The sequence below is a fragment of the Malaclemys terrapin genome, chromosome 1, assembly GCF_027887155.1.
Source record: "Malaclemys terrapin pileata isolate rMalTer1 chromosome 1, rMalTer1.hap1, whole genome shotgun sequence".
Taxonomy (NCBI): Eukaryota; Metazoa; Chordata; order Testudines; family Emydidae; genus Malaclemys; species Malaclemys terrapin.
This window is the reverse complement of record NC_071505.1, coordinates 302904310-302921609: the sequence shown is the minus strand read 5'-3', so window position 1 is coordinate 302921609 and position 17300 is coordinate 302904310. Positions and strand designations below refer to the sequence as shown.

At 37.7% G+C, this 17300-nt stretch overlaps 1 protein-coding gene across 3 annotated transcripts in view; it reads left to right on the top strand.

Annotated features, from left to right (window-relative positions):
• NBEA (neurobeachin) overlaps window positions 1-17300 on the top strand; it is an 817568-nt gene that overhangs the window by 205550 nt on the left and 594718 nt on the right. For all 3 annotated transcript variants that reach the window (XM_054015304.1, XM_054015305.1, XM_054015303.1), the window contains exon 9: window positions 14992-15189. In XM_054015304.1, the coding sequence (XP_053871279.1) occupies window positions 14992-15189 (198 nt within the window). The remainder of the gene's footprint in view (window positions 1-14991; window positions 15190-17300) is intronic.

Here is a 17300-nt window from a genome sequence, read left to right as displayed (position 1 = left end):
TTTTTGTAGTGGTTTTTCAAACTCTACATGTCTATGCTTGGATAGAAAAACAATTGAGATGCACAAAACCCTCAAAGTAAAGATCATATATTTTAGACGAAGGTTGGGGGTATTTACTTATCTCTGAGCTATTTCACCATCTTGGATCTGCTGAACAACTTTAGTTATAAGCCCATTTATGGTCTGTGCCCCTAATAAGTAGTGGGGTTGTAGATCACAATCTGAGAATCTACACTAGAGATGGTCGAAAAATTTCTGATGGAACAGTTTCCCATTGGAAAATGCACTTTGAGTGCTGGTTCATATGTGTATTCAACATGTGGGTATGCATGCGCTCCATATGCCTGAGGCCAGAGATTTGTATCAAATAGTGTCAGTTTCTCCAGGCCTGCACAGTTGCCCTCTTCATACTCTGAACTGAGTTCATAAATTGTGGCATTGGCCAACACATCTCTAGTTCCTTCTTTAACACATGTCCTGAGTTAAAAATCCTCTGTCAATTTCAAAATGTTGGCTCTTCTGATTCAGAATGGGGAAAAAAAATTCAAATGTCAGAATTGCCTGTGGAACTAAAATTGTTTTATGATCAGCTCTAATCTATAGTCACACATTCTCTTGCAGTTTGATGATAATATCAAAGTGTAAAACTGGCACAATATAGTTTTGGGGTGTCACAGGAGAAGCATTTAGATGAGGAATAAGGGAAGTTAGTGAGAAGTATGAAGGAATACAGTTCTTCTTCTAGATGGCATGCTGAGAAATTACCTTTTGGAAATGATAGAAGGTTTTCATGTGTCCACTACCATACTGCCCCAAAACCAATTTCCTTTATCCCTCTTAAACAATTCAACCTCCATGGTCACTCGATTACAGACTACAAAGTCGCAATCTCCAACAAAAAAAAACTTTAAAAACAAACTCCAGCGAGAAAGTGCAGAATGGGAATTGATTTGCAAACTGGACACCATTAAATTAGGCTTGAATAAAGACTGGGAGTGGATGGGTCATTACACAAAGTAAAACCTATTTCCCCATGCTAATTTCCCCCCTACTGTTATCACTACAAAAGTTTTTTTTTCTCCTGCTGATAATAGCCCATCCTAACTGATTACTCTCGTTATGGTTAGTATGGCAACACCCATTTTTTCATGTCCTGTGTGTGTGTGTGTGTGTGTGTATGTATATATATATATCTATCTTCCTACTGTATTTTCCACTGCATGCATCCAATTAAGTGGGTTTTAGCCCACAAAAGCTTATGCTCAAATAAATTTGTTAGTCTCTAAGGCGCCACAAGTGCTCCTCGTTCTTTTTGCTGATACAGACTAACACGGCTACCACTCTGAAATATTTAGGTCTGGTTCCTCACTGAAGAAATGGTCTTTCTGTGTGTTCTGAGACCCCATGTATTCATAATTTTTATTCTTGTTACTTGAACAACTGCAAGGTTTATAGAAGATAGCATACTCTCTTCTCTTAGACTTGGTTTAAAAGCATTTGAACCCTTACTTTTTTGAGCAAGGTGACATGATAGATTAGTATACTGCTGTAAATCGATAATGTACTAAAAAAGCCTAGCAGCGGGAACATCTCTTAGCAGTCACAAAAAAAGATCAAGTCAGGTAGATAGGAATAAAAATAGAAAAGATGTGTGCCTGAGGTGCTATCAAAATTATACCAGACAATTAAGAAGGATGTCAAAGTCATAAATATACGAAGATTCAGAATTAAGGCCACTTTTCAAAACAGTGATGAGGATGCTCAGACGCTCAAATAAAAGGCTGCTCAATTCTGAACATTTATCTGTTAATGATTAATACCAAAATTTTTAATATATATACAGAAAATACAGTGTTGGACATCCCTAAATAATTGGATCTCAGTAACACCATCTTATTCTCAATCCTATATGTCTTGTAGATCATTGGTAGGGTGACCATACGTCCCGTTTTGGGTGGGACAATCCCTTTTTTAAGTGCTGTCCCGGCTGTCCTGACATTTTTTGGCAAAACTCGACATTTGTCCTGTTTGCTCTTGCCAACTGATCAACTGGACAAATGCACAGTTTTGCCAAAAAGTGGGGTGCGACCCCCAGCGGGGTACAGCGTGGGAGGAAGGGCTCAGGAGAGTGGTTCAGGCTGGGCTGTCCCTGAGCGGGTGGGTGGCAGGGGGTCTCAGGCTGGCCTCACATTCCAGGAAGGAGAGTTTTCCCTTTGAGAAAATATGGTCACCCTAATCATTGGAATATATTAATCAGGGTGGATTTGATTTAAATCACTAGGCAGGAAGACTCAATTTAATCATGCATTTCTACATAAAAATGCATTCTTGTTGGTTGTTATAACCTTAATACATATTCTTCACAACTCAGAGATAGATATAGGTTTCATTTTTAGAAGGTACACACTATACATTTTTAAACAGTGATTTATTTTGAAAACTTTTCAGATTAGTTTTACAGCTATATTAGAAAATGAATGATTGTTTGGTTATTTCATTTACCGAAGTTAATTGAAGCCGATATTTATGAAGTCATTGGGAGGTGAACTATCTCCAATTCAACAGGCTAATCATCACCAGACAGACATTTAAATTGTTTTATTTAACTAACACAACAACGTTATATATTCTGGATTTTTTTCTTTAACAGCAAACATATAATATTTTAACAAAACAAGCATATGTCCCTTGCTTCTCACGTTTATCGCCAGACTTCTTCTCCTTGTCCAGATCTATTCCGCCCCCAACAATCTTCTATTCATTGAACTTTTTGAAACTTTGCACTTTAGAGAGAGATAAGGGATTTACTCTGTGTACACAAATTAGCAGAGGGACAATAGAGTTGAGATCTGTTATTTCTCACCTCTATATATTTATTTATTTAAAAAACATTTTTTGCTGTTAACAAGCATGTTACCTCTAGAGAGACAAATCCACAGTTTGAAAACTGCAAAACTAAGCATCTCTGATGGTATCTTCTACATTGAGCACTGAATCCAATTGGGTAGATAGAAAGATTAACCTAAATAATCTATACAGAAGCCTGTGGAACCCCATAAAATTGGGTCCCTAGTCCATGAACTATTGGAACTCATTTACAAAACTTTTCTTAAACATTACATGAATATATTGTCTCATACTATAGAATTAGAATTTATAATCCCTATTCCATGATGAGATATCTTTGAGCTATAATTTATCTTAATTAAAACTATCTTTAGATAGGTTTTTCCTCAAAAAGCATTATATCAAAAAAACAGATTTTTTTTATTTAAATCAGGATTTTTAATTTTTTTTTAAATAATTGATTTTATCCACCCTGATATTAATGCCTCTACATATGACTGGTACAAATAATTAGGTTTAGAAACACTTTGGCTCTAGTGATTTCTCTATTAAAACTGAAAATATGCCTAGAGTTCAGTTGTGTGAAAACCAATATGTTTATAAATAATAAAAAATATTGGTAGCTACATTAGAAGGGATAAAATATTGTAAAGGGCATAAATGCTCATTCTTCAGGTTAGAAGCCAATCACTAACTTCCTAGGTCTAGGAAGAAATTTTCCCTGGGGGGAGATTATTCCATAGTCCATTTAGGGTTTTCTTTCACCTTATTCTGAATCATCTGGAACTGGCTGTTGTCGGAGATGGGTTACTGAACTAGATGGAACATTAGTCTGATCCAGCCGCTGTGTCCTACATTTCCTTAGAAATACCATCTCCACAGAATTCTTCACTTTTAATCTTCCTTTTCCCCGTATTTCTTCTGTTTTCTGTTTACTCTGTTACACAAAGAACATTTTTATAAGAAGTACAAATCAACTACTAGCTTAAAAATTGGTTTAACACAGCTGAGCTCTTGTTGCAATCAGCAATATTTTGAATCCACAAAAGGCTCAAGATGTGTTCATTTTGGAGTAGCAAGGTATCTATTGCAGACCCCTGTGTCTGACTGGAATCCTTAAAATGGCACCGCCTTCATCTCAAGAGTGAGGAAGATAAGATTCATAGACTGAACATGTTGCTGACAGAAGAATTGGCCTTTCACCTGGATATGCCCTACTAGGCTGAGTTTTCCATTTTTACTTTTCAGCAGAAATCCTTGGATCATAGAGGACAGTCAAAGCAGTTTGGTGTTGAGAAAGGAGGACCTTTTTAAAGGCTTGAGCCTCAGAACAGAGAGGGGGGAAAAGACAAGTAGTGTTCCAGACCTTCTGATCCTTCTGCTTTGCTGGGTCCTAGGTATCATAGAACTGGAAGGGACCTCCAGAGGTCATCTAGTCCAGTCCCCTGCACTCATGACAGGACTAAGTATTATCTAGACCATCCATGGTGCACATGGCTGCCATAGCAAGTCCTCAGTTCTAACCCTTTCTTTTAAATGGGAAGAAAAAGAAGCTATGCTTCATACAGTCAAGCTCTCAAGAAAGGAGCATTCTTATTCCGGAAATCTGTTGCTTGATCTTGCTGGTCCTCTGTTCCTCATTCTGGATTGTGATATTGCTGAATAGTCTTATATAGAGAGAAAATCTGCAGAGGCAGTTCATGGTAGAGAAAGGAAGATTAGATTCCATTAAACTGAGTTCTTTGAATGTAGTGCATTTGCAGATCTGCACTGAACTTCTCTTTTCCATTCTTAAGAGTCAGAATAGGAGTTGTATAGGGGGTGAAGCATCTATAAGCCTTTGGTTCTGGAGTGTACAAGCTTCCCCTAATGGTTTTACTACTAACTGTTTTATGGCTTGCAAGGCATGGCACAAAACTCCTACACTGTGGATCAACAGAGGCAATGTATCTGGTGATGTACATTTACTGGTAAGGATCTTTCTTTTATCTTATTTAATTTAAATAATGACTTGTGCAGAAAATAGTTTAAATTACTTTGGATGACTCATTGCATTTTTAATGTTAATGATATTCCTCTTTTAGATTAATATTTTTATTTTGGTTGATTGAAAACATTATACTGACTGCATCATAGAGCAGTATTGAGAGGCTGTGGAGTACTTAGCTTGATTAAATATGACATTCTTCATTCACTGATAACAAACAGCCAACGGATTTACAGTATATGATCCTATATCTCATAATTATTGCATGCTAAAATTAGTCTGTACCTTCAATCTAAGAATTTGTGTGATGTAGTACAAAAATTTCCAATAAAAATTCACTTTTCTTGCACAATTTTGCAGGAATCATAGTAAGATATTGCACATGAGAAATAAAATTGAATAAGTTAAAACATTAACTTTACTGTCAACCACAATGTTTCATAAGTGATCAACCATGCAGCAGGTTTTGGTGAGGTGACTATCAAATCTCAAATACAGTAGTAGTAATGTTGAAATAACATACCCTATGGTTAATTTTATCATACACTTTTGATCTTAGTCTGTGCATAACACTAATCCTGGTATGTGTGAAGAACTGGAAATAGTGCAGTATGATGGTTTAATTAGTTAAAACATTTGTTTTGTTTTCATTATAGGCCGAATATCACTGTCTATTGTAGAAATATAATTCTGCAGAAATTAGAAATGTCCCAGCTCAACTAGCTAATCTAGGTGATAATAAACAGAATTAATGTGATGATTGCACTATGTAATCAGGCCTCTTTCCTTATTCCTGAAGTTGCTAATCTGCTGTAGTGGAACCTAACAGGATATATGAAAGAAGCAAAACTAACAGGTTGCTTCTTGTAAGACCCTGTTTTCAGTTGCTTATAACTTTGCTAAACTTTAACTGTTTAGGTTGAAATTTTCCATCGTAGGTACCTGCCTGTGGCTGAATTTTGTTGGGTTATTTCAGCAAATGGTTCTGAAGAATTTGACTAGGGAAAATAAGTTATTTTAACTATGTTAACAAACAAACTTGCTCTGGCATCAGGGACATGCCTTTTCTTGTGTGAAAATCTACCCAAATTTGGTCGAAAGCCTTTGAAAATCTCAGTTCACGAATGTTCAGTAGAAACTAGCTAGTGTTTGGCATCAAACTGCTACTCTGTGGAATTTCTTCCCTCCCTGTTACATTGGCTTCCAGATGGTTCTGTGATTATCTCTGTATTTCTGTAGGTTTTCCCTGGATGGTGTCCATTGGCTTGCAAGTGCCTCCTGTTCCTTTGGATTACTTGTCCCTTTTGTGTAGTCAACTCATGTGAGCTAGATGACACTGCCCCCTTCATGATTCCTTTAGTCCATTCTTTCTGGTGTCTTTCTAATGGCTGAATCCTCATAGGAGAGCCGGTCTCCACGGCTTGTAGGTTATGACTGAGCTGTTATACTCTGGTTCCTGTTTTTTCTGATTGTTGGCCATCTTCTCTCTGTGGTATCTCCATCTTTCTGGCTGCAACAGGTCTCCCCTCATTGGTATCCGGATTTTGGTCCTTTGTCCTATAGTTGCTGCGCTGGATTGTTTTGGTACCCTTGTGATGGGGTATTCTTGTGTGCCAAAAATGCTAACAACAAGAAACAACCTTGTTTAATAGTCTTAGCTGTTTTCACAGCTGATCCTACATTATCATTAATCTGTGTGTACGCTGGGGAGGAGGGGTGGTGGAATTCCTGGAATTTTTCTCTGGGAAATTGGGGTCTGTTGTTGGTGAATACTCTGGAATGCATATCTCACAAAGTGGGCCTTCAGTTTGCCAATCACTGACTTGCTTTTTATATCAGGCAGGGCATTGACATCCCCAAAAATTTGAATAGTAGTCCACTGTAATCAAGTACTGCTTTCCTTTGAAGGTAAATAAGTTTATTTCCACCTATTCCCATGGTCTGGAGGGCAGCTCATGTGGTAACAGTCTCTTTCAGCTGGCAGTTATCACACAACTGGCAGGTGTCATACCTCTCTGTCAAGGACCGGAGTTGTGTATTCTTTCCCAGCCAGTAAACACACACTCGAGCCCATCTAAGACAGCTGTCAATATCCAGGTACGACATTCTTATGTAATGAGGCGGAGAGACAGCTCTGTGTCCTCAAAATGTAATTCCATCCTGCATGCTCAGATTGGTGATACTGGGTATGTATGCCCTGCTCAGGGTGTCATGTACCAGTAATCTTCCTGGACAATATCTGATCTCTATTCTGGTAGTACTTCAGGGCAGGGGCATCTGTTATCTTTTGTTTCAACACGTCAAATGCTTGATTTTGGGGACCAGCCCAGTCCCACTCAACGATCTGTCTTGTGAGCTGATGTATGGGTTCTGCTGCTGCAACCGGGTGTAGGCAGAACTTGGACAGAAAATTTATCATTCCTATGAAGACCTGTACCCCTTTTCACATCCACTGGAGCCTCTGACTGCATTGATCTTCTTGGGATCTGCTTTCATTCCCCCTTCTGTGAGCAGATGTCCAATCTATGTTATCTCAAGCTGTTTGAGTCACATTTTTTCTGGGTTGGGTTTTATGTTCCTAAACCTGCATCGCTGTAGAAAAGCTTGCAGTTTTCTGTCATGGTCTCCTCCAGATCCAGCTTCTGTATCATTGCTCCCTTCACCTGTAGTGAGGCTACCATCTGCAATTATTTTAATCCGCAGGCAGCTTTTCTAGCCGTTGGGTGAGTCTTTTCCGGAACACTTCTCATTCTGGGGTTATGCACTATGACATGCACAGCTATCTGTAGCAAGACCAAATAGTGTTGCAAAGGTCAGCATGCTGGACGCTTTATCCAAGCTTGTGCTAAAACGTGTTCCTCGCATTAAAATGTAAAGTTTCTGGCTTTGGAAAGTTCTGGCAAGACATTGTCAATTCTGGGCACTGGATAGAGGCATTTTTTCAGTGACTGGTTCAGTGGCTTTGGGTCCGGTGGCTTCTTTACCACCACCATCTTGCTTATCCAGACTGTATTGGCCTCTACAGGTGCTATGATATCCCTACCCGCTTTGCAGATTTTTGAGCTCTTCATGTATTGAATTAAGTAGTTCCACTGTAATTTGTCTTCATGGTAAGCACATGGGTTCCATTGTGGGGTCTACTTCCAATTGCAGCTTTCCTTTGAGGCACTTGTTGCCTTTGAAAACATCCCCATATGCTTTTAAACTTGTCTCCATTGTGCATGGGGCTCCCCTTTTTGCTTTCTTGCACTGCAACTGTAAAATTCTGATGCTGCACCCTGATCAGATCCATGGCTTGCTTGGCTGTATTTCCTGAGAGGAATCTGTGGTGCTTTCCATCCACCACTAAAAACTTCAGTTGGTGGCATCTGATATTTTCTGGTTAGTTAGTATGAGACCACATTTTCCTACAGGCTGCATTATGCTCTTGTACAAATTAGTGGGTCTGCTCTCTTTCATGGGTATGTCTGAATCTAGTTCACCCTGAAGAATCATGTTGCAGGAGGCCCTACTATCCACCTGAAATGGTACAGGGCATTACACTATTAACATTATTGTATGCACTATTAACATTATTGTATGCACGGAGATTGGTAGTATTCCTTGTTGCTTTCTTGTCCTGATAACCTGAACCTGATATGCTCTTGGACTCAGCGAGAGAGTCAGAATGTCATCGCTGCTCTCTGTTGTGCCATCCCCCTCTTGTACAACTCTGACTGAATCTTTTGAAGACCTTCCTCAGCTCTTGCACACAATGCTAAAATGGATCAATGTGCCCCATTCCTTGCAATTCTGTCCTAGTGTGGGGTGCTTCTCCTTTGCCCGTTTAGGCTGTCTCCCACAGTAAATGCATCTAACTGTGCATGTGACTGCTGGCTCTCCTTTGCTTTTGTCTCATTGCTTGTACTTCTGGGGGTGTTATGCTTTCTTGGCTTTCATCTTTTCTCTTGAGGCTTCTGCTGCATGCCCCATGTCTAAGCATCAGTCTAATGTGAGATCACCTTCATGGAACAACCATGTCCACAGGTGGTGATCTCAACTCCTGCAGACAATCCTGTCCCAAATCAGGGATTCCATCAAGTCCTCAAAATTACATGTAACGGCCAGTGTGTGTAAGGCTGTAATATGGGAATCAATCCTCTCTCCTTTGCATTGATTTCTAGAGAAAAACCTTTTGCTTCTCAGGGTTTATTTTTCTGCTTTGGGGAGCAGTATGTCCCTCAGACTCCTAGGATTGTTCTGAGGCTTGAAGTAATGTTGAGCTTCAGAGTGCTGCAGACCTCTCTGCCTTACTGCCCAATAAGGTAAAATAAAAATTTTACTTGCCTACTGTTGTCATCCTTCTGCATGGTGAGGTCTACATACAGCTTAAACTCCTCCTTCCACTGGCTTCATCATTGGGCTAGGTTTGTGTCTGCAAAATCCAGGGCTTCAGGGGGCTTCAGACTAAGTTCCATGGCTCATGGTGCCAGGTGCTGCACTTCATAGATCTCATAGCTCTGCCCTGCCACCATGTTTCATTCACACAGAGTGACACTGAATGCAGATTAAGTAGAACTTTATTAAATCCTGTGCATTGCTTTGTCTATGTGGCTGAGTTGCTTCCAGCCTAACTCGCCACATTTCCTAGTTCCACTGATGTCTCATCAATGATGGTCCATCCAGGGAATGTGGGCCCTCTGACTCTAGTTCCAGTGATCATGATATAGGACTAGAACAAACTGTCAGGGCCAGGGGCAGATGGGGTCCGGCTTACAGGGACAGACGCAGAAGGGTTTGGAACCACTAGAGTACACTCCTCTCAGAACCTAGAATGGGATTTAGGATTCCTGAGTGTCAGCATTCCTCTGCTGTCAGCATATACCTGTGAAACCCACTTGCAAATGTGTGCCTTATAGTAGCTGACCCACATAAAGGATAACAGCCTTCTACTGCTATAAGTGACTCTGTTAGCCTTAGTGGCAGAGGTCTGTGCTGTGGATCTAAAGGTTCCACATGATGGAATTTAATTTGTTTTCAGTTTCCTTTTTTAAAAACCTAGGAAATTCCAGGCAAAAAACTACATTAGAAGAACTTTAATATTGCAAAATCATAAGTTAGAAAAGGTCCTAACTCATTCTCTGATCACCATCTGTCCTGTGCACTCAGTGAAGCTTGGGTCCTGTGGAAAAGAATAGCATGTGATCATGCTAAAGGCTATGATAATTCAGATGCACGAGGAGGCCAGACTGCACAAAGAACTTTAATTCTGGCTTTTCCTAACTTTAACTGTTTGACTTTGCAATTTTAACACTTTTACTTAGTTGTTGTGGATGTAATATATGAAACTTCTGTGAATCCCTTCTAGTTTTTCAACAGAATTTATAAATAATCCTTTAAATGTTACTTGCAAAGGAAAATATAATGGTGCCCTTTTTGCTGCTTTTGTTTTACAAAATAGGCTCGAATTGTTTTTCGTCCCTGTCTTTTTTCCACTCTAGATATGCTAGTTCTTGACTTTTTTCCACTTTAGATATGCTAGTTCTTGACTGTTTGTGCTGCAGGACTGAAGAGTGGCAGAAGTGCAAATAAATGAGAAGAGGGAGGAATTTCTATTTGGATTGGTTAAAATATTTTTATTTAAACAAGAAACATCTACAGTATTTAACACTAAGTGCTTATGAATGATTGGGAGAAAGGTTCTTTGTGAAATTTTAAAAACCTCCATGCCTTCAATTGAGGGCTCTCAGTACAGTTCTTTAGTTCTCTGCCTAAAACAGAGAACAACATGTGAGATTCTATTTCAACAGTACAAAAAAGTTAAATTAAATATTAACCACCCCTCCCCACAATTTCTCAAAATTCGAGCTAAGCAAATCATTGATTTTTGGTTTGGCAGTTGAACTGAAAAATCCTGAAAAACAGTTTCAAATCAAAACTGCCTTTTTTATCACTGAAACAAAACAAAAAATCATCCCGGTTAAATGATGTGATTTGAGTGTTACGTTTCAGGACAAAAAATAGACAAATTATTCACTGAATTTGACCCAAATTTGTGAATAGTTTCAGTGTCCTGAAAAATCCAATTTTTTGGCAAATTTACTATTCACCAAAAAAAAATTGCCCAGCTCTACTCATAATCTCTTAAACTCTTCAGACTCTCATCATACATCATTAAAAGTTAGTCAGCACAAACAAATTTCACCCCTTTCCAGTGCAGTATGATCTGGCGCCTCTCCCAAACTGCTATACAAGTATATGCATATTATTTAAATTGCAAATTTACCCTATTCCTGGTGCTTGTCTTCATTAATAAAGAAAACACAAATAAGAGAACCAAGATGAGAAGCAATGAAGCCTGGGGAGAAGGTTGAAGCTACAGCTCTTCTTTTGGGAGACCTCAGCCCACACCCTCCATCCTCTTTTCTCATGGAGCCATTCCCACCTCTTGTTCCCACAAGGATTAATGACTTTTTGGCTTGTGTGAGACAGTAGACCTCATTTAACCTTTTCCGAGCAAGATCAACAGATGCTACAGTGTGGGATATTTTAGGAAGTTACTGCTATCCTATTAAATTTACCTTTTAAAATGTTTGTGTCCTTGTCTATGCTTTTTTTTTTTTTTTTTTTTTAATTCAGCCCAGATAACGTGAATAGAAACCAACATGAGAGCAGCTCTCTTTGCATATATGGGGAAAGGGCTACACCTTGTGAAGACATGGAAGCTCTCCATGAGCCAACGTCACAGATTTATGCCATTTGCTCTAGTGCAATATAAATAGTCAGTGTGTTTTCTGTGTGCATACACAATGAGGAGTCCTTGTGGCACCTTAGAGACTAACAAATGTATTTGGGCATAAGCTTTCCACTTCATCAGATGCATGGAGTGAAAAATACAGAAAGCAGTATAAATATTACAGCACATGAAAAGATGGGAGTTGCCTTACCAAGTGGGACATCAGTGCTACAGTGAGTCTCTTCCAACATGATACTAATAACAGGGCCGGCTCCAGGTTTTTTGCCTCCCCAAGCAAAAAAAAAAAAAAGGCCAGAGTGCCGCTCCTTGAAAAGTGCTGCCCCAAGCACATGCTTGGAATGCTGGTGCCTAGAGCTGGCCCTGACTAACAATTAGCAATATAGGTAACAAAGTATTGTTATGTACAAGCATTTATTGTATTTCTTCCCCTACCTTGATGATGATTCCGAGTGTGGATCTGAGTTATGGGAGCTCCAGGTTATGATCATTTCCTTCAGGCAAAAGCTTCCTGTCTGCTGTTGTCAGAAGCCTGACAAAGTGCAAGAGAGATGTCTAACGTGTGTGTGTGGGGGGGGGGGTGGCTTTCAGGCACTGATCTAGAACATGAATTCTCTTTTGAACCAGTGTAAACCAGTAGGCAGCACAGATCTTAAACTTATTAATAAAATGGGTTTGTTTGAACCTAAACCTTTTTGAAATTCAGGGCATTGAATTCTGAATAAAATGTTCATAGAACCTGCTGCAAACAGTAATAGGGAGTGTTCACAGTAGATCTAACTAAATTATTCTGGTCTCTGGGTCCAATATAATGAAAAAGTCCAAATGGGTTGAAAGATCCTAAAATGTTGGACACTCATTCTTTTCCTCTCTACTCATCCTCAATCATTCCTTTTCATTTGTGTTTTTTCTCAGCAGGTAAGTATTTAATTTAAAAACAAAACAAAACTCACCTTTTCAATTAGTAGTATTTTAACAAGGTTATCAGAGGACTTGTTTTAAAATAAGATACTAGCTGTGTGAATACAGGGCTTCTTTCCTTGATCTGTCATTCCTACTTTCGTCTCCCTGGTTGAGCCCTTATTTCTCCTCAAGTATTAAGTCAAATGTTTCTTGTAATTTCAGTTTAAATTGCTTTTGTCTTTCCATTATTCAGTGATATAAGATTGAAGTGGTTAGAAGTTTAGATTTCTGGTAAACTTTGAACTGGATAACAAGTTTCCTAATGCTCAGAAACGGTAGATATTAGAGTAATAAGAAGCTACTGAAATTACTTTAAAGAGTTATGTTAAAAATCTATAACCACTTAGTGACAAAAATGGTGTAGAGTTTTGCCATTTTTCTGTGTCTAAATCCATCTGATTTAGGCCTCTAAGTACTACCAAAATGTAAAGGTCAAATAATAATATTAAACTGTCTGCCATGCTTATAGCTGCAAAACCTAGAAATTTGGCAAAATATTTTTTTAAAAAATGGCGTTTTGCTCCATGAAAAAAACTCAAGGGTATGGCTTTTTTTTTTTTTTTTTTTTTTTTTTTTTTCTGTGTAGGAAGAGATTTCATATGGTAAAACATGTCAAAAGCTGGAATGCAAATTTTTTGTGAAATCAACAAAAAGGCAAATGTAGGTTTGCTCAATATGTAAACCACTGCTTTTGACACTGGGGGATGGGCAACGAATAGAATACTTTAATTATCTGTACATTTAAAGAAATTGTCCCATTTTTTTAAAAGACGTACTCCCTTTTTCTCAGGCAGATGTTTGTGAGGTAATATAACTATGCTTATTCACTGATAAGTGAGGTCTAGGTAGCATTATCAGCAAAAATTAGCTGAATTACATGAAGAATAGCTGTATATTTGTAAGAAAATGCAATTTGTGGGGAGGGGGCGAGGAGCCTCCTACAAATTGTCTTTGTTTGCTACTAGCCTGGACATCAGTGGGCTTGAATAGCATGCCGCCAGTTCCCTGATCTGATTATTACATACAGCACTGGGTGGGAGTGCTGGTGGGGGTGTAAATGGGAGAAGTTGAGGAGGACAGAAAGTGATAAAAATGTTGCACATTTTATAATGTGGTTGGTTATATGCGGTTTGAGCAATGTGGATTTGATTAGCCTTCAGAACAGATTATTTAATATAAATGATGTTTTTAGAAATCATCATTATATTGAAATTCAAACTTCATTACTTAAATGGTAATTTTTAACAATTTTAGTTCATTTTTATGGATTCTGTGTTTTACCACTAGTTGCCTTCCCGCAGCTGTCAAATGATTATAACATGCTAAAGTAGTAAGTCAAGTAAAGCTGACAGCTTGTTGCAGAAGGAAATGAATGTATCTCTTCATGCTTGGTCAGTTTGACAGTGTTGCCAGAAAACATGGTTTTGAATCAAATAAGAATCACAATATATTTAAGAGTAATACAGATTTCCAGTCTTCCCTTAACTTTGAAAATCATTATTCTTGAAAACTGACATTTGGAAAATTGTGTTTTTTGTTTTGTTTTGTTTATTATTGTTGTTGTAAGTAGTTTTTCACATCGGTAGCTCCTGGGAATGTGTTACTGTCTGTTAGTTAATGAAGCATGGGATGCATGCTGTTTTATAAAACCCCTTTCCATTAAATCAAAAAGATATTGGTAGAAGCCATGGGAAGTATGCATGTATAAGCTCTTCCATTAAAATATTTTCTTTGGACTTGGTAAACATGTAATGTAATTGGTAAAAAGTCAAAGAAGCAAGATTAAGAACATATGAAAATCTGTTGAAAACACAAGAACCCATACAGCATGTAAGCAGTTTTTAATATCTTTGGCAATTTTGAATGGTGTCACCGAAAAATGATCTTTGTTTAACATGGATTGCCAGTATAACAAAGTAAGAGTTTAGTTTGGAAAAAAAGATTTGCAAATAAAGAACAAGTAATACAAATAATTTCTAGATCATTACACTTTTATTATCCTGAATAATTGGAAGGTGTATACTGTATTACTGTTAATATTAACAGATTTATATCTGCTTTTTGTGGTGCATTTTCTGAAACATAGATTAATTGCAACCTGTTAAAACATTAATGCTGCTGCCTAGAAGAATAAATCGTACCAGATAAATGAACAAAATGACATGCTAATAGTAGCGTGTAGTAAATACTTTGATTTGTTCTTTTAGGTTGAATAAAATAATTCCCTACCATATCCCAGTTTTACATTACTAATGGTAATGACATTCAAGATATAAATTTGTGGCTTAAATGTATGAAAACATTTCAAAAACAGCAGAAAATACAAAATATAGTTTAACGATAGATTCTGTATTGCTTGCCTGCCCTTCCTTCCTTATAATACAATAAACAGATCGTGTGACATGCAATTGTTATTATTCATTTAAAACATACACGTTTCAAGTCACTTTTTTTTCCCCAGAGTACTTTCAAATTTAAATCTGAGAGTGATATTCATCTGGCTGAGCACCACAAACAAGTTCTATATGATGGGAAACTTGCAAGTAGCATTGCCTTTACTTACAATGCTAAGGCTACTGATGCTCAACTATGCCTTGAATCCTCGCCAAAGGAAAACCCTTCCATTTTTGTACACTCTCCACATGCTCTTATGCTTCAGGTTTGTTTATATTGGTTATTTATTTTCATGTTTTTGTTAATGGAGCTTACAGCAATACAGGCTGCCAAAGTGTGATTGAGGGTCTGTTTCTAATTAGTAGTATTATCTTTTAGTATGTGTAGTCTTTCCTAGATATCCATTAGCCCCTTTGACACCTCATCTGACTGAGACTGTCATTTTCTCCATTTAACCCATGGATTTTCCTTCCTTTAGTACTGGCTAACATTTCTGTATCTTTCCTTCAGCATGAAGGACAGCAAACACTGTCGCTTCTATGGCTATCATCAACTATATAACCTATTAATTGTTTGAGGTGCATTGTTTAGCAAGATGTATGTAACTATACTTCTCCAGAAGTATCTCGTGTGTAGGCCAAACTCTGCCAACACAAACATTCTACAGTCTCGCCCCAATCTACATCTTGTATGATGATATAGTATGGTGCTGCCATTGCTGTTTTCATTTAGCATTGCTTTAGTTCTAGATTAACATTTGTTTGTTTTTAAATGAGTAGCTATCATTCGCACTTAGCTACTTTTTCACTTGTTTTCTTGAGCCAAAATTATTAATGATGCATTAAAGAAATGTGTGTATTACACAATGAACAGTAGTTTGTCAAATTATATGTTGAGGGCTATCAGTTTAATGCTTGCCTTATTTTCCAGCCCAGTCATTTTGAGCAAAATATATAGGTAATGAAACCAAGAAGTTTGAATAGGTCCAGTTTAACATTAAAATTGACCAACTAAAGCATTCTATGGTTAAAGCATTTTTAATAGGGCTGTGGATTAATTGCAGTTAACTCACGCAATTAACTAAAAAAAATTAATCGTGATTAATCGCAGTTTTAATCACACTGTTAAACTATACAATACCAATTTAAATGTATTAAATATTTTTCTACATTTTCAAATATATTGATTTCAATTACAACACAGAATACAAAGTGTGCACTGCTCACTTTATATTATTATTTTTTATTACAAATATTTGTGCTGTAAAATGACAAAAGAAATAGTATTTTTCAATTCACCTGATGCAAGTACTGTAGTGCAATGTCTTTATTGTGAAAGTGTAATTTACAAATGTAGATTTTTTTTGTTACATCACTACACTCAAAAACAAAACAATGTAAAACTTTAGACCCTACAAGTCCACTCAGTCCTACTTCTCATTCAGTCAATCGCTAAGACAAACATATTTGTTTACATTTATGGGAGATAATGCTGCCCTCTTCTTATTTACAATGTCACCTGAAAGCGAGAACAGGCATTCGCATGGAACTTTTGTAGCCGGCATTGCAAGGTATTTACATGCCAAATATGCCAACATTCATATGCCCTTTCGGCCACCATTACAGAGGACATGCTTCCATGCATATGACACTTGTTTAAAAAAATGCATTAATTCAATTTGTGACCCAGTTCTCCCCCAAGGAGTTCAATGTTCCCTGCTCTGTTTTACCCACATTCTGACATATCTTTCATGTTATAGCAGTCTCAGATGATGATTCAGCACATGTTGTTCATTTTAAGAATACTTTCACTGCAGATTTGACAAAATGCAAAGAAGGTACCGTTGTGAGATTTCTAAAGATAGCTACTGCACTTGACCCAAGGTTTAAGAATCTGAAGTGCCTTCCAAAATCTGAGCAGGACGAGGTGTGGAGCATGCTGTCAGATGTCTTAAAAGAGCAACACTCCAATGGGGAAACTACAGAACCCGAACCACCAAAAACGGAAAATCAACCTGCTGCTGGTGGCATCTGACTCAGATGATGAAAATGAACATGCGTTGGTCTGCACTGCTTTGGATTGTTTTTAAGCAGAACACATCATCAACATGGACACATCCTCTGGAATGGTGGTTGAAGCATGAAGGGACATATGGATCTTTAGTGCATCTGGCATGTAAATATCTTGACACTGGCTACAACAGTGCCATGTGAACACCTGTTCTCATTTTCAAGTGACATTGTGAACAAGAAGTGAGCAGCATTATCTCCTGCAAATGTAAACAAACTTGTTTCTCTGAACGATTGGCTGAACAAGAAATAGGACTGAGTAGGCGCTAAAGTTTTACAGTGTTTTATTTTTGAATGCAGTTTTTTT